We start from the raw sequence: 27,506 nt of genomic DNA, 5'->3' as shown, positions 1-27,506 counted from the left end.
ATTTATCTACATTTATGAAGGGCTAAAGTTTTAGTGCATTTTAAGGCTGCACCACTGTAATTAGGTCAAACTTTATGCTTTGGTATACTGCTGCAAGGGTTCCTCAAATTTTAGCTTCCACTTCAATGGAGTTGTGTACAGTATAACTGATATACAAATTATAGTGTACTTATGTCACATTTAGTTGCAACACAGTAAAATATATTCATATAGTCAATGCAAAACATAATAAAGTCCTTAGAAAAACCTGTGTGTAAACAATCAACACTTTTAGGTTGTAGATGCAAGACCCAAAACATCAGACATGGGGTTTCTATAGGAGGTGAAAAGGTTGCATACCTAGGCCTGGTACCTGAGGGGACTAACAACCCAGCTTCCACATAACAAGACACTAGAATTATAAATTGCACATGGTAAGAAGTGGGGGAAGAGGGTGCTGGTACAGATTTTGCATTGGAGATGTTGACAGCAGTATATCTCCCTCAGTGTTTTTGTGTGGTACATGCTCTGAGAGGGGAGGAGGTAGTATCAGGATGAAGCCAGCAAATATCACAAATCTGACAACACACAGGAAGAGAACGCTATTCAAAATCATAGACAGAAAATATGCAACATGCAGAGGAAAAGGAAACCGACCCGAAATACAGTCTGATAATTAGACACATTTCTGCATCTGGCTAAGGAGGGATTAAAGTACTTATATTAGCCTATCAGATTTCAGCACCATTTTTGTAGTCAACTAATTGGCACACTACTCTCAAGGTGCTATATTATAAACAGCAGATCTCCACGATAATCAAAGGAGAAGTGGTCTGAAGCGGAGAAGTGTAAGTGGAAAAATAACTCATGCAAACATTTCTCTGTAGGAATCCATGTGCTATCCTGTTACATAAACTTAGGTGAAAGACATCAAAACAGTGGTTATTCTGCATCTAAGTGCCAGAAAGGAAAAGTCCAATAAAACTACTAAACACGTGCTAAAAACTGTAGTTAGGAGAAAATAGTCTACCTAAATATGTGAAAAAAATGACTTAGAAGGACAGTGTCTATCATATCTATCTATCTATCTATCTATCTATCCATCTCCATCGGTCAGTCTATCACTGTCTATCTTTCTTCCTAAATTTGTAACATCAAGAATTAAATGACTATATAGGACCATAATGTAAATTGACAAAAGCTATGAATACAAGCCTCTCCGTCTCTGTTTTCAGCAAGTTACGGTAGTTCTTTTTCTAGTGACGCCAACAATATGGTACATGGCTAGACACTTTTGGCTAACCCTATAGCAACAATTGATTGGCCTACTTTAACACAGAATTTTATTTCAGAATTGTGGCGCCAGTTTGGCACAAAATGGTACATCTTAGGAAATGTGTCCTTTACTGCAAAGACACACCCTTCAAGGTTAAGCCATGCACTTTTAGATGAACCTAGAAAAGTCAAATTGCGCCCAATTGGATAATTTTTTGGGTAAATTTACACCAAAATCTAGTTGCACTCACATTAGTAAGTATGGGGCTGTATCTTGTATCCTTCCACTAAAATCACAAATCTAATCCTATATTCCCTTTAAATAATGTTACACTGATAATACAAATACAATACAGAGGTTCTAATTAAAGTCAAGTTAAAACATCTAAACTTCATATGAGAGAGAGGGATACATGACATATTCTAATGTTAACTAAAGCACCTATGAAAGATTCATCTATATGGTGTATTAATTGAGGTTATACAGTGTGTCGTGCTGTGCTTTTCAGGACATCCATCAGCATGAAAAGAAATATATCATGAAAAATGCACTAAAAAGCTTGATTAAAATCTCTCCTAATTCTTGAGTTACACTTCACATCCTATGACCTACATTAGAATTTTCTAAAACATCTCATCTTGTCTTGACTTGAAATTTCCTGTGGGTATTTCCATCCATGTAGATCTGTTCAAGCAAATGATCAATACTGAGATCTAGGAAGTTTTTAATAGGGTGTATATTTTGAGTTTACAGGTGGTAATCAAAGAACATATGAGTCTTCATCTGTTTCTTACATGTAAATGACATTCCTGTTTAGTAAATCGGTGTAAAATAGTATTACAATTTACCTGTGTGCGATTGAAGGCCACTCTTGCGAAAACGGCTTGAGACACACTTGCCCTTTTCAGCTCATCCCGGACTTGTTGGTAGATTTCTGGAGAGACTTCCACTGAAGAGTTGGTGGTTTCCACTGGTTTGACTGGTCTGGGAATTGGTGGATGATTTAGAAACTGCTGGTTGATGGCCTGAGGGTGTTGATGGGCTAAAAGTCTGCTGACAGCTATCTGCTGGTTTATTAAGTGTGCCATAGCTATTTGCTGTCGAACCAATGAAGGACTGAGCTGAGGAGACAAGAGTCCGGGGCTCATTATTGGCTGCAGGGTTGGTACTTGACTTCTAATCGGGGTGCTGTGATGAAGTGGACTATGAGGAGCTTGTTCATTGCTCTTTCCTAGGCTTGCCAGCTGGTTTAAATTTGAGAGGTGTGTTGGTCGTTGACCCAGTATGCAGTAATCTGTTAGGTTATCCCGTTCAACTACAAATAACAGAAAACTTTATAAAGACAGATGTACATAAGACTCATTATAAGACACATATAAGATACTTGTTGCACTCCTAATCTAGACAATGATCATGTCACTTAGTAAACAAGCTGAGTTTGAGGATTTTCCCCTGCATATATAGACCACCAATGCAAATTTCAAAATGATTAGAAAGGAAACAATGTAACCCCCTTATCTAAAACAATGAGAACACCTAAAAATGATTACCGTAATGATTATGTGCTTCGTATTCTTCTTTGGTTTATATAATGACCGCTTAATAATACTTAAAGGGTTGCCAAGCTTAAAATAATTGTATAGCCTATTAGCGAATTCTGAATTCAAGGGGTTCTCTGGGAATCATGGCCACCAGCAGCATGTCTCAGAATGGGAGCAGGGCTGGTTGCCTCCACTTGCAGAGCTGCCTAGGGAGGTGAGGGGCTGGTGTCTCACTACACATTACATTGCCCTACAGTATATAGTAAGGATGCGATCCTGCCTATGTGCCATCATGGTTGACCAGACCCTTCTCTCTGGAGGACATGTCCCGTCTTGAAATACAAAGACAACTGATTGATTTCATTTGTGCTTATTTTTTTCCTGTGGCAGCACTGCAAGGAAATGAGGAAACTGAACACTTTTTACTCCCAAGTTTTTCCTCAGATAACAGCTGATCACTGAGGATCATTGTTTGCCAGGAGCAAATCATTGTTTAACAGGAGCAGATCGCTGTTTAGATGGCATGATCTGCTGCCGGCAAACAATGACTTACTTGTCCACACGAACGAAGCTATTACCCAATAAACGACAATTTCACTCATTCGGCAGGTAATCGGCGACACCTTTACATCGGTAGACTATCGCTAATGAGTGTTTGTACTGTATGTGCACTCGTTAGCGATATTGTGCCCGAACATATGGTAGTGTAAAGGAGTCTTACGGAACCTTTCTAACAATTAGGGTTTCTTCAACTTTGATAAGAACTAAAATTGTAACCATTTTGAAAATACATTGCCTAGAAGTGTACCGTAGCTAAAAATCCTTTTTGCATAAAAATTGATATGTTTAGGAAATACAACTAGCATGTATAATAACGCAAGATATGTGATATTCTTATATATAGCACTAGAGACAAGCAGTCACTCTATTTCCTACCACAGATCATGCATTTTTGACAGATGGCAGCCACCACTTTAAATAAATTTGCATCATGCAAGTCATAAATTAGGGTCATAATGCATATTACAACAATATTCCACAGGTATGAAACTGGATAGATGTTATCCCATAGGAACTTTTCAATTTACATTAAACACTTTTCCGATCTTTTAGTCTAATGAATACATCAACACATTTGTCGGCCGTCAGATATGACACATGTCACATATTTAATGGAGATTCTTAGCAGAGATTTCTAATAGAATTTACATAAAATCACATAGAATATGACTATGGCTATGTTAGCTGTCTTACTGAACACTGAGGAAGCTCATATAAAAGGATATTATAGACACAAATAACCTGATAACACTGGCAGATCTAGTGATATAATAAAATAGTACAATATTTCATGACAAGTAAAAGTCGGACTCCCTCAGGTAGAGGTGATCGATATAAGTAGTAACTGGAAATAAAAATTGGTGGATGACTTTGATTATGAACCATTTACTGTGCTCCAATTGTTGTACTGAACAAGACACTGACATCTAACCAAAAACAGACCAGATGAGATAGAAGAGAATCTAAACCGAGCAATGTTTTAAATCTACGGGTCGTATAACGAGAAACTCTTTAATAGTGATGAGCGGCAGGGGCTATATTCGAATTCGCGGTATTTCACAAATATTTTGTAGAATATTCGTCATATATTTGAGAATTCAAGATTATTTTATTGAATGCGAAAAATTGCAATGCAAAAATCACGTAATGCTAATTTGTAATGCGAAATACAGGCGTGGGTCACTTTGGCTACATTTTTCAAGCTGCTAGAAGTTTCATGAGTTTCTCCTGAGACTGTAGAAAATGGTTAGCACGGCAGAACATTACAATAGCTTTATATGCAGATAGAGTCAAGTGCTCCAATATATTTGCGAATGCGCTAATCGGCAGTGATTAGAATATTTTATTGCACTACGTGCAACTTCACATTTTAGCAGGACTGACTACAGATTACTGATTAGCGCACTAAGTATTGTTGTGAACTTGACATTGCTTCCTTCTCATTGGCCCACAAGCAAGAAGTAGAGAGGAATCGTGTTCATATGGAAAAAAAGCCGAATATTCGATATAACGAATATATAGCACTATCTTCTAAATATTCTTGAAGTGGCGATATTCATGCAAAAAAATTGCTATTCGAATATTACCGCTCAACAATACTCTTTAAGTGGGGTCATGAAGTTGGATCAGCACTACCTATTATATTCTAAGCATGTATGCATATTGTTGTTATGTCTGGTAATGTCTGGTATTGTGTGTGTGTGTAGTGGTCGGGGCATTGGAGGTTGTTGCTTGTCAGACCTGACCGCATAGGTCTGCTAGAGTTTAGCTTCCTTCACTTGGTCAGTATTTGGCTAGCATTTTTCACCAGTGTTTGTAAACCAAAAAAAGTTTAATTAAAAGTTTCGTACAAGAGATAAGCAAATTTACTAAAATTCTTTTTGGTCTGATTCATCCAAATCGGCCAAGAAATTTAATTCGGATATGAATCAATTCTACCTCAATCTTAAGGGATTTAAAAACCCAGAAAATCACTCTCTTTCTCAGAATTATTTCACAAATTTGTGTCAAATTTCTATCCTAAAGAATCAATTTACTCATCTCTAATTTGTACCTCCTCCAGATGTGATTTAGGTTTTGGCTTACAAATTCTGATGCAAAATACTTACCAAATACTGTTTTGTTTTTTAATCATGCAAATCTTTCCCTGTCTCTCCAATATTTGACCAAATTGAATCACCAAAATTTGGTTTACTATGGCTGAAGGTCTAAATGCTCATGTGCAGGTGAAATATATACGTTCAGTATGTGGGCATACATTTTCTTAAGACCACATCTATACAGAATAAGATATATTTTATACAGATAACTATGAGGAAGCTGCTTCCACAAGCTACAGTTTACATATGGATCATTGATTCTTGTGTCAGCTTCGCCTTCCTGTCCTCTCTGATCACATCTACAGATTAACCACAGTCAAAATATAGTCATGGTTAGTATGGATAAAAAAGAGCTGTAGGGACAAGGCTAAAAAAAAGAAAAAACCTTGGTAAGCTGTGTAAAGTATGTTTGCCCAGACCTGCCCTTTGTCCTTCATTGACAATGAAAAATGCTCAACAACCTGTAAAGGGGCATATTGAAGCTGGATACAAGACAGATAGCCCGGTAATAACAATTTCCTACAACAATGGCTTGTCTGATAGACGAAGCCTTACAAAGTAGCCATTATTTCCCTATCATGTGAGATTAGAAAGGGATGTATTTTCATGAAACAATTCTATTATTACCTTGTCTCATGGCACTCTTCTCTTTAGACAAGATCCTCAATTTTTGTAGCAGATCAAAAGCACTTGAACCCATTAAAAGCATTGCCTGTTTACCTAACTCAACACCTTGGACCCTCTTCACTCACTTGTGTTCATGAGCTGGCTTAGTGAACAATGCAATATAAGAAAGCCAATGAGAGAGGCTTTTTAAATTGTAGGCAAAGTCTGAAAAACACGGCTCGGATCCTTGACCTCATTTACATCAAGGTTTTTGTTCGGCAGACGTCGGATTGTGAAATTGTAGTCTTTGCTACAATTGTTTCATCAATTGAAACTAGAGTACAATTGTCACATTAAAGTAGTTATTAAAGGGGTCTCCAGGAATGATTTAAAATGGCAGCCAGAATGTGAGCAAGACAGGTTGCCACCAATTGCACAGCTGCCAGGGGAGAGGCCTCACTACACACTGTGCCCTGGCACTAGCATATACTACATATTGTTGAGTTTTTCTTTCAGGCTGCTCAGCCATGATGGCATATCATGGACAGCATTGCATCATTATCATCTATTGTAGAGCAGTGTACTGTGTAGTGAGGCCCCATCACCTTCCTAGGCAGCTCTGCAAGTGGAGTAACCAGTCCAACTCCTATTCTAGGACAGAGTGCTGCTGGCCATTTCAAATCATTCCACGACAACCACTTTAATTTAGTTCAATATTCAGGCAGACTAGATTTTACAACTTGTCCTGTGACTTCTAAGGAAATGATGACCTCAGTTTGCTCAGGATCCTAGAATTTAGCAGTATCGTGGATAGTTGGAGAGCACTGATGGTGTCCAATTAAAACCTCTCCATCTCAATAGCTTCAACACCATGGTGATAAACGTTGAATCACTGGGGGTACCAGAGAGGATCCCTAAGTGCCAGTGCCCTGAAAAAGAACAGTTATGTGTATGTTGTCCCACAACTCCATTCACTCCTAGAAGCCTGAAGTAAGTCAGTCCCATAGAAGTGGATGAAGCATTGGATGTACACACACACACACACACACACACACTATGACTCCATTCAGACAGGAAACCACTGTTGTCAGGATTGTTGGGTGCTAGACCCCAGCAGTCCAAAATTTATCAGCTATCCTGTGCTAAAGTTATTAAAACCCTTATAAAAATGTTTTTAAATGCCCAGAGCAGAAAAGAATTAAGAAAATTACCTTTCATCTTCTTGAACTTCTTGTACCATCTCCCAAATTCATGGCATTTAGTAGCTGACACATTGGCATAGTATGTACTGTTAACGATGGAGGAGATCATGCTCTGGAAGAGAGTACAGAAAAAAAGAAAGGATATTAAGTATGACTTGGTAGGCAGAGAATAGATTGGTGAACATTGTGAGTGCTGTCTTGGCTACACATAGAGCAAACTGAGTCATGCTAAATTAGTTGCCTGAACCCAAAGGTGGTCTGCAATGCACGGTCACCGGCTGTGTGGCTACCGTCTGCAGATGCATACCTATTCACTTGAATTTTAATCCGCATCTGACAGTCTGCATTGCAAAAAAGTTGTGCATGAGGCACAGACAGAAAACCCACGGCAGCACTCCAAAGTGCTTCAGTGGGCTACCGATCTGTGCCTCCATTCTGCACTATATCTTCCGCATTGTGGACCTATTTAAGTGAATGGGTCCGCATCCATGATACAGTGCGCACTCGGCTGGAACTTATATATTGCGGACTAGGTATTTGTGGGCCGCAATACGGGCACATACCTGCTACGGTCGTGTGCATGAGTCCTGATTCATTATTTTTCTCTTTTGCCAAGGGTTAACATATAATTAATACAGCCTGTGCAGTTGCACATGGGTCCTATAGGCAAGAGGGGCCCATACCACTATAATAAGAGAGCACTAACATTATCTTAGCAAAAAATTACTGATAGATTTTTCAAAAGATCAACAGTCATAATAGGGAACCAAGAGAATGATGATGAACCTCTCACTTTTGATAAATAAACTTTTAAACAGCAAGGGGTCCACATACTATATTTGCACAGGGTCTCCTGATTCTCTATATCATCGATTTGGAAGCATTGTCTATGAAGACACCACAACCTAAAAAAAAAAATCACGTAGGATTTTCTTGTAAATAGTTAAGGAAGAGTAAACCACTTTGGGATGACATTGTAGACAGTGAAAGAAGACCTGTGACCTCTCCTGACATGTCTGTTCTAGCAAAAAATAAATGTATTCCCCGTGTAATGAAAAATGATAGAGCATCTGTTCCTCTGATTCTATGTTATACCATTCCTCGGTTATCCCTATGTGAAGCTTAGATACACATTCCAGAATGACAACACCTAGATGAACCTTTATTGCAGACTGCTGGCAGTTCATTCATAAATTTCAAGTCAGAATAATAGAGCGACGGCACAACATTGGTATATAAAAGATGCTCCAGAATTATCGGAATGTGAGTAGTTAGTGAAGCAGACATGCTAGAAGAGGTCACAGGTCCTCTTCAAAGTTGACTATACACTGTCAAGCACTCCTTTGACCAAGCTATTTCTGATGCCCCCATACACATGCACGCTTGTCTAAGAATGGATGCATTTTAGGGAAAGAGGAGTGCGTAAACCAAGAACAAAAAGATTAAACGCGCCCAATCCTCAAATAATTGGGAAAGAGTCGGAACGCTCTTGCATACTGTACATCAGATCACCAGACAGTCCCACTGAAATCTGTAGGTTCGGCTGACAATAATGGGCCTTTACATCGTTTGACTGACCTTTCTACCATTGTTTTAGTTGTGTCTAGTAAAAAAATTTCAATGATGTTGAGGATGTTGTAGGAGGGAAATTACCTTGATGTTCTTATCGATAAAGATAGGTATAAAACCAAGAGGGCATCATCTGTGAGTTTAGGCAAGTTTACACGTCCCGATGTTACAGCTGATTGTTGGGGAAAAAAGCGTTCCTTCCCGACAGTCGGCTGCTCGTTCAGTGAAGGAGACTGCTGCCATTACATGCATCAATCTCCTTCACAGTATGAGGACGATGGATCGTTATTGCGATCACTCGTCCCCCTGCAGAATCATTGTTTCTGGGCAGAAGATCACTGTTTAGACCACACGATCTGCTGCCCAGAAATGATGATTAATGTGATTAAACGACAGGATCATCGGATGAACAAGCGTCAGATTCCTTGCTTTAGAAGGCTATACAAATCTCAGCAAAGGCACCAAGGCTTGTTCTTCTTATGATCTGCAACGACTGTAGCCTTCTGTTTGAAACTTTAATTTAAAAATTTGTTCTTTTATTATATGAAATGTAATTTTGTTCCATGGTAAACTTCATTTACTTTTCACTCTGTTCGAGCACAGTAAATATGCAATCATGGCGGTGCCCTTAACACATGAAGTTTTTATAGAGACCTGGAAAGTGCATTCATAGTTTGGCAATGTGTAATGCAAATCTTGTTTAACTGTCTTTTATTGTTATATATTTTTTCTAATAAAAATGCTTTAATTAATAGGGCAAATATTGATTTCCTTTTCCTTCTGCATGCACAACGAAGCTTTAATTTATAGATGTCAATGTTCGTGTCACCTGCTTTGCTGCCATTCTCTGTGTTAATAATATGTCACATATATTATCATTTACTGCTGATCAATTTCAGGTTTTACCGATAAATATTTACTGTACCAGAATAAGTATTTCCATAGAATAACATTGGAGGAAATATTATCTTCTGTGAAATTAATAACATATCTTCTTAAAGGGTTATTTTTGCACATATTTATGAGAATAGTACTTTATGAGAAAAATACACACTAGCAGAAACATACTATTTATGCCTCATACACATGGAAAAGCTGTGTGGCAACATGCAGAGTCCGCATGGTTCCATAGTAGGGCACTGCAACCATTGCCTCTAAATGCTAATGCCCATTAAAAAGCATCTGATGGAATATGAGAGAATTAAGTAAAGAAAAATGAGTGGCCATCTTTACTTTAAGAAATGAAGGTCAGTCAGTCCGAAAAATTGGGAAAACTTTGAAAGTGTCCCCAAGTGCAGTCACAAAAACCATCAAGCGCTACAAAGAAACTGGCTCACATGCGGACCGCCCCAGGAAAGGAAGACCAAGAGTCACCTCTGCTGCGGAGGATAAGTTCATCCGAGTCACCAGCCTCAGAAATCGCAGGTTAACAGCAGCTCAGATTAGAGACCAGGTCAATGCCACACAGAGTTCTAGCAGCAGACACATCTCTAGATCATGGTAGAATATCTGCTAGGAAACCACTGCTAAGGACAGGCAACAAGCAGAAGAGACTTGTTTGGGCTAAAGAACACAAGGAATGGACATTAGACCAGTGGAAATCTGTGCTTTGGTCTGATGATTCCAAATTTGAGATCTTTGGTTCCAACCACCGTGTCTTTGTGCGACGCAGAAAAGGTGAACGGATGGACTCTACATGCCTGGTTTCCACCGTGAAGCATGGAGGAGGAGGTGTGATGGTGTGGGGGTGCTTTGCTGGTGACACTGTTGGGGATTTATTCCAAATTGAAAGCATTCTGAACCAGCATGGCTACCACAGCATCTTGCAGCGGCATGCTATTCCATCCGGTTTGCATTTAGTTGGACCATCATTTATTTTTCAACAGGACAATGACCCCAAACACACCTCCAGGCTGTGTAAGGGCTATTTGACCATGAAGGAGAGTGATGGGGTGCTGCGCCAGATGACCTGGCCTCCACAGTCACCGGATCTGAACCCAATCGAGATGGTTTGGGGTGAGCTGGACCGCAGAGTGAAGGCAAAAGGGCCAACAAGTGCTAAGCATCTCTGGGAACTCCTTCAAGACTGTTGGAAAACCATTTCAGATGACTACATCTTGAAGCTCATCAAGAGAATGCCAAGAGTGTGCAAAGCAGTAATCAAAGCAAAAGGTGGCTACTTTGAAGAACCTAGAATATGACATATTTTCAGTTGTTTCACCCTTTTTTGTTATGTATATAATTCCACATGTGTTAATTCATAGTTTTGATGCCTTCAGTGTGAATCTACAATTTTCATAGTCATGAAAATAAAGAAAACTATTTGAATGAGAAGGTGTGTCCAAACTTTTGGTCTGTACTGTATAACTACAAAATAGGGGAGTGAAGTTAACAAGATTCCCCAAAGGCATTTTTTACTGAGGTTCCCTAGATCTGTACAGGGCACTGCTACTCTGTTTACCTTTTCCTGGTTTCTCCATCCAGGCAGCACATACCTGCCTTCTGCTCTACCATTCCCAGTGGGTCCAGCCAAAGGAGTTGCTCTGTCCCTCCATGCAGACAGTGGCGAGCTTGCCATCAAGGCGCCTCCTCCTATTCCTTCAGGCTCTTAAAGTACCAGCGCAGAACCTAATCTGCTGCTGCGTATGGTTGGCTGCCTTGGGGTACTTAAGGCACTTTCCCTTGTGGGAGAGTGCCTGAGCAATAGGTTTCCTAGCTTGCTACTATCCTGCAAATGTGTGCTGTTCTGTTGCCTGCCCATGTACTAACTTTCTGCCTGACTCCTGGATTTTGACCCTTTGTCTCATGCCTGACTTCCTACCTGTGCCTGAACACCTCTCTGTATATAACTTCGATGCCTGCCCTGACCTCAGACAGTGTACCATTTAACACGTACTCTGTCTATCATGACCTCTACTGACTACAATTTTGCCTGACCCCTTGCTTCCCTGCACCTGTGTCTATGCCCCCCATGGGTCAGCTGTTCATCATACAGAAACTCCTCCAGGAGGTAGCAGCCTGGTGGCTTCCTTGCAATGAAGTGAAGATCCCTGTCTAGGTGTTAAAGGTGAAAACCAGGGGACTTCCAGGATAATGCCCTTAGGAGTAGCCCAAAGCCAAATCTGTTGGTTAACACAGTGGATCTACACCCACTGCCATATCAGATTCGGGGCGATAATACATTTATCAAATGTTATGTTTTTTTTGTCTGTTCGTTTAAATATGGTAGTTATATTGTCTTTGACTGACAGGAACATATCATGTCCTCAGATGACCATGACGAGTGTCTAATTTCTTAGGGGCAGACTGGCTAATAATAAAGTTTTTTTATTTTTATTTTATTGGCCAAAGTGCCTGTCTCTCGGAGTGTTCCTTATAGACTGAGACTGTCTGCTATGATACACGGACTGTATAGTAATAGAAAATCTATTAACATACATTATATACACAGTTAATCTCTCTTCATTCTGAAAGGAAGGTTTTTCTAAAACTCCATGGGGACAGATAATCCTACTAACACTTTGGGTTTACAAGAGCTGCTTTTGCGAGTAAATCCTCAATAAAAAAAACCTTTGCTTTCATGATATTTGTGTCACTTTAAATTCCCCCTTTTCTGGGGTCCCAAATCATTAGAGATGACATATGGAAGGACACACACATTAGACACAATGGCCGAGAACAATGATGATTTAGGAAGCAGAACCTAAAAGGTAAGATTAGATGGCCTGCCATGAATAATCCCATTAATGCTTCTCAGATGTTTCAGTTCTGCTTCCAACTGCAGCAAGACCACACAGCCAAGAGCCTGGGAACGTACGTGCTGCTACCCCAAGTACAACGCTTAGACTAATAAGGAGAATTAATATCAGTTATAGGAACGTGTCATTAACACCTGTGCTGAAATTCACTGAGCGGAGAATGCTTTTAACCCTATCGACTCCACCCATTACAGAACACTGGGGCCACTATATTCTGGCATGTTCTAGTTTATGGTGTAAGTAGAGCATGTAGGATGGAAAGAGAAGTTGGAAAACAACATTCATTCAAGTATTCCATGTTCTGGTAGGATTTTGGCAACTTAAAGTGAATACAAGCTTAATTAACATAATTAAATTAAACTAATGTGTAAATGAATAGGGTTGTCTCATCAGGGCAGCCTCTTTTATGGCACTGGTCCATTTTCTATATCCTTGTGATTGGCTGTTATAGACAAGAGCAGCCATGTCTAGATGTATGCCCTAAGAGGACATGATTGTAACAATATACAATAAGGGGGTCGCTTATCAAAAAGTAGAACTGTCGCTTATCATAAAGTAGAACTGTCTTAGTTGCCCATAGCAAACAATCAGATTCCTCCTTTCATTTTCCAAAGGAGCTGTCAAAAATGAAAGGAGGAATCTGATTGGAGGCTATGGGCAAAGACCAGGCACATAAGATTCTTAAAATCCCAGTGTTTAAGTATTTCACACAAATAATACTTCAGAAGAATTTAATCAGAAAGTGCCAAATAAGTCAGAACTGTGAAAATGCAGAAATCCAAATGACTGCAAGTGGATATGAAGGAAAGACCTATGTGAACAGATCTTTGAAAGATAGGATGACGCATGAGGACACTAATACAGTCATATATTTAAATATTTGACATGATTTTTTCTATTACCAGGTAAATTGATATTGATGAACTTAAAGGGAACCTGTCACTCGCTAGTGTAATGTACTTTATATGTAGAATTGGGGCTGAAAATGCAATCGTTATTTCAGAGGCCTGCGGATCCAGAAAAACAATGCACTGCACGCTAGAAAACATAAATGCATGTAAAATAAATAACACCCTAAAGAGAAACTGTCATAATAGAAATTCAGTGGCGGCATGTTATAGAGCCGGACGAGCTGAGCAGATTGATGTTTAGTTTTGTGGAGAAAGGTTGTGTAAGGCTACTTTCACACCAGCGTTTTATGCTGGATCCGGCAGGGTTCAGCAAAAACGCTTCCGTTACTGATAATACAACCATCTGCATCCGTTATGAACCGATCCGGTTGTATTATCTTTAACATATTTTTAACATTGCTAAAACGGATCCGTCATTATTAACTCCATTGAAAGTCAATAGGGGACGGATCCGTTTTCTATTGTGCCAGATTATGCCAAAGAAAACGGATCCGTCCCCATTGACTTGCATTGGGTCATGATGGATCTTTTTTGCTCCACATCCCCAGGATGGAAAGAAAATATAACATGCTGCGGTTTGCTCTCCAGTCTGGGAACGCAACTAAACGGAACGGAATGCATTTTGGAGCGTTCCGTTCTGTTCAGTTCAGTTTTCTCCTCATTGACGATGAATGGGGACAAAACTGAAGCGTTTTTTTTTTTCCAGTATTGAGACCCTATGAAAGAACTCAATACCGGAAAACTTTCACGCTAGTGTGAAAGTAACCTAAGTTGTATTTTATTCATTTAAATGTCTGTTCTCATTCCATTCTTTATGTCCAGTGGATGGTCCTCCTCAGTTATTAAGGCTAGGTCTACACGACGACATTTGTCGTGCGACATTTTGTTGCACCAATGTCGCGCGACAATTTTTATAATGGAAGTCTATGGTGTCGCACTGCAACATGCGACATGCTGCGACTGTGACGCGACAGTCGCAGAAAATCCATTCAAGATGGATTTTTCTGCGACTGTCGCGTCGCAGTCGCAACATGTCGCATGTTGCAGTGCGACACCATAGACTGCCATTATAAAAATTGTCGCGCGACATTGATGCAACAAAATGTCGCGCGACATTGATGCAACAAAATGTCGCGCGACAACTGTTGCGCGACTTTTTGTAGCGCGACAAATGTCGTCGTGTAGACCTAGCCTAACAGTCTTCCCTGTATGACTTCATATTGAGATAGCTGTCAAATAAATAGGACCGCCCACTGGACTCTTAGGGCTCATGCACTTGAACGTATTTTGTCTGTGTCCGTTCCATTTTTTGCTGCCCGTATGCGGAACAATTCATTTCAATGGGGCCACATGCGTATGTCCAACATGGCCTATTCTTGTCCGTTTTGCAGACAAGGACAGGCATTCTTAAAATAGATATGCAAAAAATGCGTATGTAACATGGACGTCTAACGGATGTCATAGTTTTTTTTGTGGATCCGAGTTTTGTGGACCTGCGGACCTAAAGTCTTAATCTTGTAAATGGGCAGCTGTAGGATTACAATATTCCTGACCGGGTAAAGACAAAATGTGAAAACAATGTAAATATGTAGTAAAGGATACCTGCAAGTTGCAGCCATTATCTTCCTAGCGGTCCCACCTATGTGCGCTGCTCTCTGTATTGTTCCTAGCCACGATCTTGAAATATAATGGTAGGAATTATCCTATAAATGTAGACTTGTGCCCATATAATTTTATTAAATGCACAATAAAATTGCAGTCCAATCTGCAGGCAGCATATTATAGAGCAGGAGGAGCTGAGCAAGTTTATATATAGTTTTGAGAGTAAGGCCTCATGCCTAAGAATCTGTCTACGACCGTTGTTTCATTCCGTGTCCGTTGTTCCGTTTTTCATGATTTTCTGCGGACCTATTGACTTTCAATGGGTCCGTTGAAAACTCGGCTAATGCACCGTTTGTCATCCGCATCCGTGATCCGTGGTTCGAGTGCGTCAAAAAAATATAACCGGTCCTATTTTTTTCACGGAAAAGGTTCGCGGACCCATTCAAGTCAATGGGTCTGTGAAAAAACGCAGAGGCACACAAGATTGTCATCCGCGTCCGTGTACGTTTTTTTCCTATCATTTGCATGGCAAACTTGACTTAGACTTTTTTTTACTTTCCTTCATGTCTGGTGATCCTCCAAAAATAAAGGAAGACACACGGAAACAAAAGCAGAAACGGATCACAGAACAACGGAACCCCATTTTGCGGAACGGAACACAACAACGGTCGTGTGCATGAGGCCTAAAGATTCAGTATAAGGCCTCTTTCACACGGGCGTCAGTTTTTTTGCCCGAATAAGAGGCGGGTGCGTTGCGGGAAAATGCGCGATTTTTCCGCACAAGTGCAAAACATTGTCATGCGTTGCACTCGCGTGAAAATTGCGCATGTTTGGTACCCAAACCCGAACTTCTTCACAGAAGTTCGGGCTTAGGATTGATGTTCTGAAGATTGTATTATTTTCCCTTATAACATGGTTATAAGGGAAAATAATAGCATTCTGAATACAGAACGCATAGTAAACCAGCGCTAGAGGGGTTAAAAAAATAATTTAACTCACCTTAGTCCACTTGATCGCGAAGCCGGCATCTCCTTGTGTCTCCGCTGCTGATGAACAGGACCTGGGGTGATTCACCATGGTAAAAGACCATGTGATGACCGGAGTGACGTCATCACAGGTCCTTAACCGGTATTTAATGCAGCAGCTCACCCCAGGTCCTGTTCATCAGCAGCGGAGACACAAGGAGATGCCGTGCTTCGCGATCAAGTGGACTAAGGTGAGTTAATTTTTTTTATTTATTTTTTTAACCCCTCTAGCGCTGTTTTACTATGCATTCTGTATTCAGAATGCTATTATTTTCCCTTATAACCATGTTATAAGGGAAAATAATAATGATCGGGTCTCCATCCCGATCGTCTCCTAGCAACCGTGCGTGAAAATTGCACCGCATCCGTACTTGCTTGCGGATGCTATGCGATTTTCACGCTTCCCATTCACTTCTATGGGGCCTGTGTCGCGTGAAAATCGGACAATATAGAGCATGCTGCGATTTTCACTCAACGCACAAGTGATGCATGAAAATCACCGCTCATGTGCACAGCCCCATAGAAATGAATGGGTCGGGATTCAGTGTGGGTGCAATACGTTCACCGCACGCATCGCACCCGCACGGAAAACTCGTCCGTGTGAAAGGGGCCTAAGGCTACATGCACACGTTCAGGATTCATGTGCGGAGAATCCGCACTGAAATCCGCAGGTGTTCACAGGCAAATCTGTGCGGTCAATCCGCATTAATTGGTGCGGATTTGCATGCGGATTTGCGTGCGGATTTTTTCAAGTGAATTAAGAAAATCCGGACAGGAAAAAAAAAATTTATTGACATGTCGCAGATTTTAAAATCCGCACCGCAGGTCAAAATCCGCGTGGAAAAAAATCTGCATAGTGTGCATTGAGAATTTCAAATTCTCATAGAATACAATGTACATGACCTACGGTGCGGATTTTCCGCATGCAAATCCGCGCGGAAAATCCGCACGCAATCCTGATCGCGTGCAGGGGGCCTAAGGGCGTATTCACACAACCACGTGGTCTGCAAAATTCTGGAACGGATGTGGATCCATTCATAAGGTCCTGTGAATGAGCCCTAACTTGTGATCATTAAAATTACACTTTTCTCTGCTTAAGGGAAAATTGAACGCTTACTATTAGGTTTCATCACAGTTAGGCCTCCTGCACACGAACGTTTTTTTACACGGTCCGCAAAAACGGGGTCCGTGGGTCCGTGATCCGTGACCGTTTTTTCGTCCGTGGGTCTTCCTTGATTTTTGGAGGATCCACGGACATGAAAAAAAAGTCGTTTTGGCGTCCGCCTGGCCGTGCGGAGCCAAACGGATCCGTCCTGAATTACAATGCAAGTCAATGGGGACGGATCCGTTTGACGTTGACACAATATGGAGCAATTGCAAACGGATCCGTCCCCATTGACTTTCAATGTAAAGTCAGGAGTCCCTTTACTTTCACACTTGTGTTCATAATGCAGACGGTGGCTCCGTTCAGAGCGGATCCGTCTGCATTATATTGTTAAAACATTTCTAAAATAGCCTCAGACGGATCCGTCCAGACTTTACATTGAAAGTCAATGGGGGACGGATCCGTTTGAAAATTGAGCCACAGTGTGTCATCTTCAAACGGATCCGTCCCCATTGACTTACATTATAAGTCTGGACGGATCCGCTTGCCTCCGCAAGGCCAGGCGGACACCCGAACATAACTTGAAGCGTCCCCATCACCATGGGAACGCCTCTACGTTAGAATATACTGTCGGATATGAGCTACATCGTGAAACTCATTTCCGACAGTATATTCTAACACAGAGGCGTTCCCATGGTGATGGGGACGCTTCAGGTTAGAATATACTGAAAAACTGTGTACATGACTGCCCCCTGCTGCCTGGCAGCACCCGATCTCTTACAGGGGGCCGTGATCAGCACAATTAACTCCTCAGGTGCCGCACCTGAAGGGGTTAATTGTACTATCATATCCCCCTGTAAGAGATCAGGGCTGCCAGGCAGCAGGGGGCAGACCCCCCCCCCTCCCCAGTTTGAATATCGTTGGTGGCACAGTGTGCGCCCACCATCGCCCCCCCCCCTCTCTCTATAGTAGTAACAACCATTGGTGGCAGTGTGCGGCCTCCCATTCCACCCCCCCCCCCATGACTTGGAAGCGCCATCGCAGATTCCAATGATGGCCACCATGCTAGAACCTGACAGACCCCATTATAAGTTAGCAGGGTTCGCCTGTGTCATATGGCGGGTCTGGCACTCTGGCATCGTCAGCCCTCTGTTCTTATCATGGCAATAACGTTATAACCACTGGGGCACATTTATCAAGCTCCCCCCCCCCATCATTGGTGGCAGCGGAGTTCCGATCGGAGTCCCAGTTTAATCGCTGGGGCTCCGATCGGTAACCATGGCAACCAGGAAGCTACTGCAGCCCTGGTTGCCATGGTTACTTAGCAATAGTACAACAGTAGAAGATTCATACTTACCTGCTTGCTGCTGCGATGTCTGTGACCGGCCGGGAGCTCCACCTACTGGTAAGTGAAAGGTCTGTGTGGCGCATTGCTAAAGGACTGTCACTTACCAGTAGGAGGAGCTCCCGGCCGGTCACAGACATCGCAGCAGCAAGCAGGTAAGTATGAATCTTCTACTGTTGTACTATTGCTAAGTAACCATGGCAACCAGGGCTGCAGTAGCTTCCTGGTTGCCATGGTTACCGATCGGAGCCCCAGCGATTAAACTGGGACTCCGATCGGAACTCCGCTGCCACCAATGATGGGGGGGGGGGGGGGAGCTTGAAAAATGTGCCCCAGTGGTTATAACGTTATTGCCATGATAAGAACAGAGGGCTGACGATGCCAGAGTGCCAGACCCGCCATATGACACAGGCGAACCCTGCTAACTTATAATGGGGTCTGTCAGGTTCTAGCATGGTGGCCATCATTGGAATCTGCGATGGCGCTTCCAAGTCATGGGGGGGGGGGGGAATGGGAGGCCGCACACTGCCACCAATGGTTGTTACTACTATAGAGAGAGGGGGGCCGATGGTGGGCGCACACTGTGCCACCAACGATATTCAAACTGGGGAGGGGGGGGGGGTCTGCCCCCTGGCAGCCCTGATCTCTTACAGGGGAATATGATAGTACAATTAACCCCTTTAGGTGCCGCACCTGAAGGGGTTAATTGTGCTATCATATCCCCCTGTAAGAGATCGGGTGGTGCCAGGCAGCAGGGGGCAGTCTTGTACAAAGTTTGCAGTGTATTCTAACTAGAAGCGTCCCCATTACCATGGGAACGCTTCTGTGTTAGAATATACTGTCGGAAATGAGTTTTCACGAAGTGAAAACTTAGATCAGAAAAAGCTTTTATGCAGACGGATCTTCGGATCCGTCTGTATGAAAGCAACCTACGGCCACGGATCACGGACACGGATGCCAATCTTGTGTGCATCCGTGTTCTTTCACGGACCCATTGACTTGAATGGGTCCGTGAACCGTTGTCCGTCAAAAAAATAGGACAGGTCATATTTTTTTGACGGACAGGATACACGGATCACGGCCTCGGCTGCAAAACGGTGCATTTTCCGATTTTTCCACGGACCCATTGAAAGTCAATGGGTCCGCGAAAAAAAACGGAAAACGGCACAACGGCCACGGATGCACACAACGGTCGTGTGCATGAGGCCTTAAAAGCTGCTCCCTGGGGGAATCAACAGGGAGACACCCTGGGTCAGATTTACTAATCCTATAGATGGTGTAAACTTAGACCGGCCGTCTAAACCGCCTCCAGATTTATCACAGGGGCTCAGGCTGGATGATAAATGTGGTGCAGGGACAGACACTTTTCTCTGACTCTATGACAAGTAGTGGTTGGCTTAGTTTAAGGGCTCATGCACATGGCCGTTGTGTCCGCAATCCAATAGAACATGTTGAATGGGTAGAATCTGTCTACGGCAACCGCATGGATAGTGCCCATGCATTGGGGACCGCAAATTATGGCCCCCAATGCATGGAACGACCGACACACGTTTGTGTGCATGGGCCCTAAGTAATTTTACATGAGAATTGAGATACAGTTTTGGCACGAAATGTCCCCCAATGTGCTACATCCTTTCCCATGAAGCCATGCTCTTTTACATTAGGCCACACCCTTGTTAGGACAGATAATTTCTCTAAGGCCTCCTGCACACGAATGTGTGCGCCCCGTGGCTGTGCTGCGGCCTGCAAATTGCGGCCCACAATGCACGAACACCGACCGTAGGCCAGCCGCAGCGGATCGCGGACCCATTCACTTTAATGGGTTCGCGATCCGGCCGTTCCGCAAAAAGATAGGACATGTTCTATCTTTTTGCGGAACGGAAGTATGGGACGAAACACCACGGAAGCACGCCGTAGTGCTTCCGTAGGGTTCCGTTCCGTGCTTCCGTTCCGCACCATTTCGCATCTCCGGATTTGCGGACCCATTGAAGTGAATAGGTCTGCATCCGTGATGCGGAATGCCCATGGAACGGCGCCCGTGTATTGCAGAACCGCAAATGCTGTCCGCAATAAGGCAACGGGCAGCACAAACCAGGGATGCGCAACCTGTGGCCCTCCAGCTGTTGGAAAACTACAACTCCCACCAGGCCCTGCTGCAGGATGATAGCTGTAGACTGTCTGGGAATGCTGGGAGTTGTAGTTTTTCAACAGCTGGAGGGCCGCAGGTTGAGTATGCCTGCTCTAATCCTAAATGTGTTACATTGTTCCACATTTTGGCACAGTTTACGTGAAAAAATAGGTGCATTCACATTATTAAATGTGGGCCACTGTGATCAGCTTATCGTCAGGGGACCCTTCTAATAAGTAGAGAGAGTGGAGAACCCCTTTCACATTTCGTCTGCTATATTAGATAAAACAGATGGATCCAGTGTGAGCATCTACCATTATCGACTTTCCGCAACTGGCAATGATGTGGCAAAAGGAGAAGATACCGAGCCCGTTCATGGCTTGGCCCTGTGCATGTGTGAGAACAGTTGTGGGTAAGGCCGCAAATAGCGGGCCGCAATGCACGATCGCCGGCAGTAGGTCAGCCGCATCGGATCGCGGACCCTTTCACTTTCATGGGTCCGCGATCCGCCCCTTCCGCTAAAAGATAGGACATGTTCTATCTTTTTGCGTAACGGAGGTACGGGACGTAACCCCACGGAAGCACTCCGTAGTGCTTCCGAGGGGTCCCGTCTTGTGCGGACGTTCCGCGATTCCGGATTTGCGGACCCATTGAAGTGAATGGGTCCGCATCCGTGATGCGGAATGCACACGGAACTGTGGCCGTGTATTGCGGGCCGCGATTTGCGGGCCGCAATACGGCCACAGATCACACACGTTCGTGTGAACTAAGCCTAACTATGTTACAAGCTGTGAGTATTCTTTAGTCCCGTTAAGTGGAGTTTGTCGCAGTCACAGCTACAGGCTCCACTCAGCAGATGTCGAAAGCTGAACTCACAAGGGAGAAGCTGGAGCAGCCTGTGTAGAGGTCACCTTGCAGCACTCAAGGATTTACAGTCATATTGCTAGAAATATAAATACTGCTTCTGAACATTTCATAGCGAATGACTGGAACAGCGAAATAACAATGTAGTGCTGCTCAGATAACCAAAAACACTGCATGCCCACGCCTTGCTTCATTTTTTGATATTTTTAGTAAATTGTTTATTATTATTATTATTATTAGTATTATTATTATTATATAATTTATATTATATATTATATTATTTGTTGTTATCATTATATCCTGTTGCTGTTACTAAAACAAGGCATGAACTGGTAGGTTTACATAGTCATGTGACAACTAAGCTCTTCCCTAAGGCCTCAAGCACACAGCCGTTGTGCGGCCGATCCGTGCATTGGGGACCACAATTTGCAGCAGCCGCAGTGGATCCAGACTCATTCAACTTAAAAGGGTCCATGATCTATCCACACCTTAAAAAAATAGAACAAGTTTTTTATTTATTTTCTGCGGCGCGGAGGCACGGACAGAAACACCACGGACATACGAGAGCATGGAATTCTGTTCCGGCTCCGGAATATGCACGGATTCTGAATTATATGCCATCCAGGTTGTCATCAGTATTACTTAAAAGCAAATACTCACAAAAGTAAGACATGCTGTGGACTTCAAATACTGATGGATTTTCTGCGACAATGTGAATTGCCCTATTTATCAACATTTCCAGTTGATTCTGGTACATAAAATACACCACATATACAGATTGCAAATACAATTGAGAAAAAGAGGCCTAAAAGTAATGAATATAATGTAGATTTATAGAATATTAACGCTCTCTTTTGACTTTCCCTTGAAGCCAGATGTTGGGTAGAGAAGGATCAGGCTGGTGGATTTCAACATACCTGAGATTTTTGGGGCCTCAGCTGCCGCCAGAAGTGTCTAGCAGTGGCTTACTCTCCTCGTTTAGAAGACATACTAGCCGAGCGTTCGTGTTTATGGGCCATCGGAAGATAAGTTCAGTATAATGTATATTCAGGTTAGAAAGGTTGTCCACTCCTTTATTGTAGCTGGCCAATTCTTAGAATAGGCCATCAACATCTGATTGTCCTGGGACTGACACCCCACACACCCTCTGATCAGGTGTTTCTGAGTAGCCATTGTCAGGGGTGTATCTATCACGAGGCAAACAAATGCCTTGTTTGCTTAGTGATAGTTACACAATATGCAAAAAAAAAATTTTGCCCCTTGTCCGATCCGATCCTTTACTATGCAAGCGGCATCTCCGGCGCTGCATAGTGAAGGAGTTGAAAGACTTACTTCCTCCTCCTCCTGACTTCCTCCCGACCTCCCCTGCCTTTTGCGTCCGCGCGTTGCCGTCGTAACGTCACATGGAGGTGGAGTCACGGGCCGGCAAAGCTAGGGTGAGCCTTATCTCCTCCAAGTGCAGAACGGATCCTGCACACGGTCACCGTGAACACTGAGGCCAGGCCCCTGCCACCAATGCACTGATCCCTGAGCCTGCTGTCTTCAGAAACTGTAAGTACTTAAACAGTAATTCACAAAAAATCTATTACTTAGTTGTTTTATGGGGTAAGGGGGTTGGGACCCGTTGGGTGGTTAGAGGGGGGTGAATTAGGGGTGGAGTTTAAAGAGGAAGGGGTTTGGCCTTGACAGGACGGGGTGTGTCAAATTTATATTAGGGGGTGCCCGAGTTTAGTCTCGCCTAGGGCAGCACAAAACCAAGATACACCACTGGCCATTGTGTTGTGGATTGAGTTAGGCCTCTTGCACATGAATGTAAGGGCTCCATGCCCGTGCTGTGGACCGCAAATTGACACATGCGGATCGCAGACCCATTCACTTGAATGGGGTCCACGATCCGTCCGTTCCGCAAAAAGATAGAACAAGTTCTATTTTTTTGCGGAACGGAAACATGGAACGGAACACCACAGAAAGCACTCCATAGTGCTTCAGTCCGTTCCGTGGTTCCGTTCCGCACCGCACTGCATCGCCTCTCCGGATTTGCAGACCCATTAAAGTAATGCGGAATGCACACGGCTGGTGACCCGTGTATTGCGGTACCGCTGTATGTGGCCCGCAGCACGGGCACGGAGCCCTTACGTTCGTGTGAAAGTCTTTAAAAAGGCTGTGCTCACACATTGTGGTCATATTGCCACAATGTTTGAAAGTTGTGGCAAAAACTGTGAGACAACTGCAATGTATGAACAGAGCCCGATCGTGTTCTTGGTTTTCTTGGCTCTTAGAATTTTTTATTGTAGTATGATATTTGTTCTCTCAAATCAATGAGTCAAATCAGACCCCAAAATCATGTTTAAACAGCATTTTTAGACTAATAGTGGGCAACAGTTGTCAAATTAAGCCTTATAGACATAGCAGAATCATATGTAGGAGGTTGTATGGCTGTATATTACAGAGTCATAGAGACTTTGGGGGGGATTTATCAGGGCCTGTATGCCAGTTTTCTGACATGTAAAAGTCACAAATTGTGTCTTAGTGGCATTTTACAAAAAAAAATAATTGCGACTTTTTTATGTCACTCTTGCTCTTTTTCAAAAAAGTAGGTGGAGCTTCGCAGGATAGGGCATGGCCCATGGCCTAACGAATTTACTATAATTTACACCCAAACTGGTGTAAATTATAGCGCAAATCTACACCAGCATTCATTCAGAGTATCTTTTAATACATTTGGCACATTTCTTATGAAGTGTGGCCTATGAAAAGCCGTCCATGGAGTGTTCCGTGTGGGGTTATTCTTCTTTCTGTAGAAGCAATATGGAGAATACCTCTACAATATCTGATGTAGAATGCCACCATGTTTTTTCTGTTGGATTTAAATGCAATCTGACGGAAAAATGTGTATATATCTTCCTATGAAATTGGAGGCATGGCAGTGCCGAGTAACGCCCCATCCATTTCTGTGGCCATAGCCTGTACAGGGAGGTTGTACGAAGCTGTAACCCAGCCCTTAGCAGTTGTCTACATGAGCTGTCTGCAGGCATTTATTTCATTTATTTTATATTACTTCATTTATTTGGTATACGGAGTGAAGATGCCACACACAAATTTGCAAACACAAAATTTAATATTCAAATGTGAAGAAAACCGAGCCCTACAATCTCCGCTGCTCCTGCCTGAATATGCCTCATTTGTCAATGTCATATTAAAATATTTTTAAAAGAAAACAATGGCTGAGATTAAATGCTAGGTTTGTTTTCCCAGGAGAGGGTTAACCTGCAATTGGTAGTCTTCTTCAGGTCTCTTTAGCAGCAGGACTGGGTTAATAAACAAGTGGCTTTTTCCCTGAAGCCCTAACTCCTGGGAGGCAGCTTTCCAACCTGCAGCTGACAATAACATATTAACCTATTGGGACACATAATAACATTTCACACATATGGCAGGGTATTTACTTTTTAAGTGGATTTACAAAATGAATTTGCCATGTGAGAAGTGCACAGGGGATGTCAATACAAAGGCCGTGGAAAAGAAGTCTCTGTTTTGAAGGTGAAACTTGCATCTGAACTGGTTGCTGGTGAACTAGAAGTACAGGCATGCCCAAATGACAGAAGGTCATAGGAAACAAAAACGGATGCAAACTACATGGTTATAAGGGAAAACAATAACATTCTTAATACAGAATGCTTATTAAAATAGGGCTGGAGGGGTTAAAAAAAATAATAATAATTTAACTCACCTCATCCACTTGTTCGTGCAGCACGGCTTCTCTACTTTTTTCTTCTTTGAGTAAAAGAACCTGTGGTGACGTCACTGCGCTCATCACATGGTCCATGACATTATCCACCACCATGGTGATGGATCATGTGACGGACCATGTGATGAGCGCAGTGGCGTCACCACAGGTCCTTTTCCTCCTGGACAGCAAAGAAGAAGACAGAAGAGAAGCCGGGCTTCGCGAACAAGTGGATGAGGTTAATTAAATTATATATTTTTTTTTAACCCCTACAGCCCTATTTTACTAAGAATTTTGTATTAAGAATGTTATTATTATCCCTTATAACCAAGTTATAAGGGAAAATAATAAAATCTACACAACACCTAACCCAAACCTGCACTTCTGTGAAGAAGTCTGGGTTCGGGTTTGGGTACCAAACATGCCGATTTTTCTCACACGCATGCAAAACGCATTAAAATGTTTTGCACTCGCGCATTTTCCCCTCGACGCACCTGCATCCTATCCGGCCCAAATCCATGACGCCAGTGTGAAAGAAGCCTTAGGTCAAGAATTTGGCATTGGGAGAGTTGCCATTTCAATTCTACCCTCAGGCAGCAGGAAGGCCACAAAGCACTGAGGGAAGGGGGCCCAAGCTGAACTCTTGCACCAGTGCCCATGAGCCTTTAGCTACGCCCCTGACTATGCCTTTGGAACCTAACAACAGTGTATGGACAGAAATACATACCTGGTGATATGTAGGGTGCTAACCTTTAGGTTGCAGAGTCACAGTCCTCCACTTAAACCCATCTAGCCCATGTCCAAGCCAATAAAATGGAACGTTTATATCTCCGGCACGTAAATCCTGTACACCGTTCTGGCACAGGAAAAGACTACTGGACTTACTGTATCTGGCATAGCTGCACACTACTGGATCCCAATTGACTACACTAGAATTCAGTGGGGATCTGGTGGGTTTCCGGCACAATTGCCCACTTTCTGCATGCAGCAGTATTGTCTGTCAGAAAGCTGGCAACCAATCAGATCCCATTATAGTCAATGGTGCCCGGCGGTGTCCAGCTATGCTGACATGGTAACTCTGGTAGTCTGTTTCTCTGCTGGTACAGACTGCCGGATTTACGTGCCGGAGATGGGAATGTAGCCTAAGACTCCACCATTGATTAAGCCTTTGTGTGCACAACTGCCCATATTGTTTGCTCTATCCAGTGACAGCCAGCACCATATAACTATGTCCATACATCTATGGATGTTCATAGAAGGCTATGAAGAATGATTGATGCCAGTCTCTTTGGTTCTCATTATAAGATAACGGATGCATTAGGAACATTTATTTGGATATAGACCAACTGACCTGAGAAAGGGGGCATTCTTTGGCAAGGGTGCTCTGATTCATCTCCTTTAGCAGCATTCGTAAGGCATTGCGGACAGTGGCATGGTTCCACTGCTCTGCCGGCAGGTCCTCAAGTTTTGAACAACTAAGAGCAGGAAGAAAAAACAAAAATGAGACAACAAAATACAGCACAATACCATATAACACAAAAATCTGTCGTTTAGGTTTCATTCACACGACCATAGGCCGTCCGTGCCGGTGCCGCACCAGCTGTGTGAATCCCACATAGTGGTGCGACCCCATTGACTTTAATGTGTCTGCAATCCTCAATATTTGGCAAAACATAGGAAGCACGGAGGCACGGACCCAAAAGCCCACAGTTAAGCTTCATAGTTATTTTGTGGGCTTCGGATCCATGCCTCCGCTCCACATTGTGCTGTATCTTGGGGAATGTAAAACTATTCAACTCAATTGGTCCGCATCCGTGGTACAGGATTATACACTGCCAGTGCCTGTATATTGCGGACCCTAACTGCGACAAATCTAAATGGAGGCTGTCAGTCCATTATAGTATCCATACTGAGCTGACCATTGCCCATGCAGGTTGCCATAATGACCTAGATATTCTGCTGATGGTGCCAAATACTGTGATTTTTGCCTAACATTATGCTACATAAAACTATCCTAAAATGCACTTTACTCACCTCTGTAACTGAATCTTCAATGTGACCACATGGTAGACGTCTTGTAGCATGTCAGAGACTGTCACATCTGGAGCATCTGTAACATAACTGAGAGGCAGTGGGTTCCAGCGTCCAATTTTAATGATTCCTGTAAAAGAAGATGGTTGATTAGGCGTATTTTTGTACATAACATTTGCA

General features: G+C 42.8%; 1 protein-coding gene across 2 annotated transcripts in view; it reads right to left on the bottom strand.

The window, feature by feature from the left end:
- SATB2 (SATB homeobox 2) overlaps nucleotides 1-27,506 on the bottom strand; it is a 200,700-nt gene that overhangs the window by 106,194 nt on the left and 67,000 nt on the right. For both annotated transcript variants that reach the window (XM_044304314.1, XM_044304316.1), the window contains exons 4-7: nucleotides 27,330-27,456; nucleotides 26,647-26,770; nucleotides 7,274-7,376; nucleotides 2,104-2,570 (exon numbers count right to left, since the gene is read on the bottom strand). In XM_044304314.1, coding sequence (XP_044160249.1) covers nucleotides 2,104-2,570; nucleotides 7,274-7,376; nucleotides 26,647-26,770; nucleotides 27,330-27,456 — 821 coding nt within the window. The remainder of the gene's footprint in view (nucleotides 1-2,103; nucleotides 2,571-7,273; nucleotides 7,377-26,646; nucleotides 26,771-27,329; nucleotides 27,457-27,506) is intronic.

This window comes from Bufo gargarizans, chromosome 8 (assembly GCF_014858855.1).
Source record: "Bufo gargarizans isolate SCDJY-AF-19 chromosome 8, ASM1485885v1, whole genome shotgun sequence".
Taxonomy (NCBI): Eukaryota; Metazoa; Chordata; class Amphibia; order Anura; family Bufonidae; genus Bufo; species Bufo gargarizans.
Note: the sequence above shows the minus strand (reverse complement) of the source record. Positions and strands in the feature narration are given on the sequence as shown.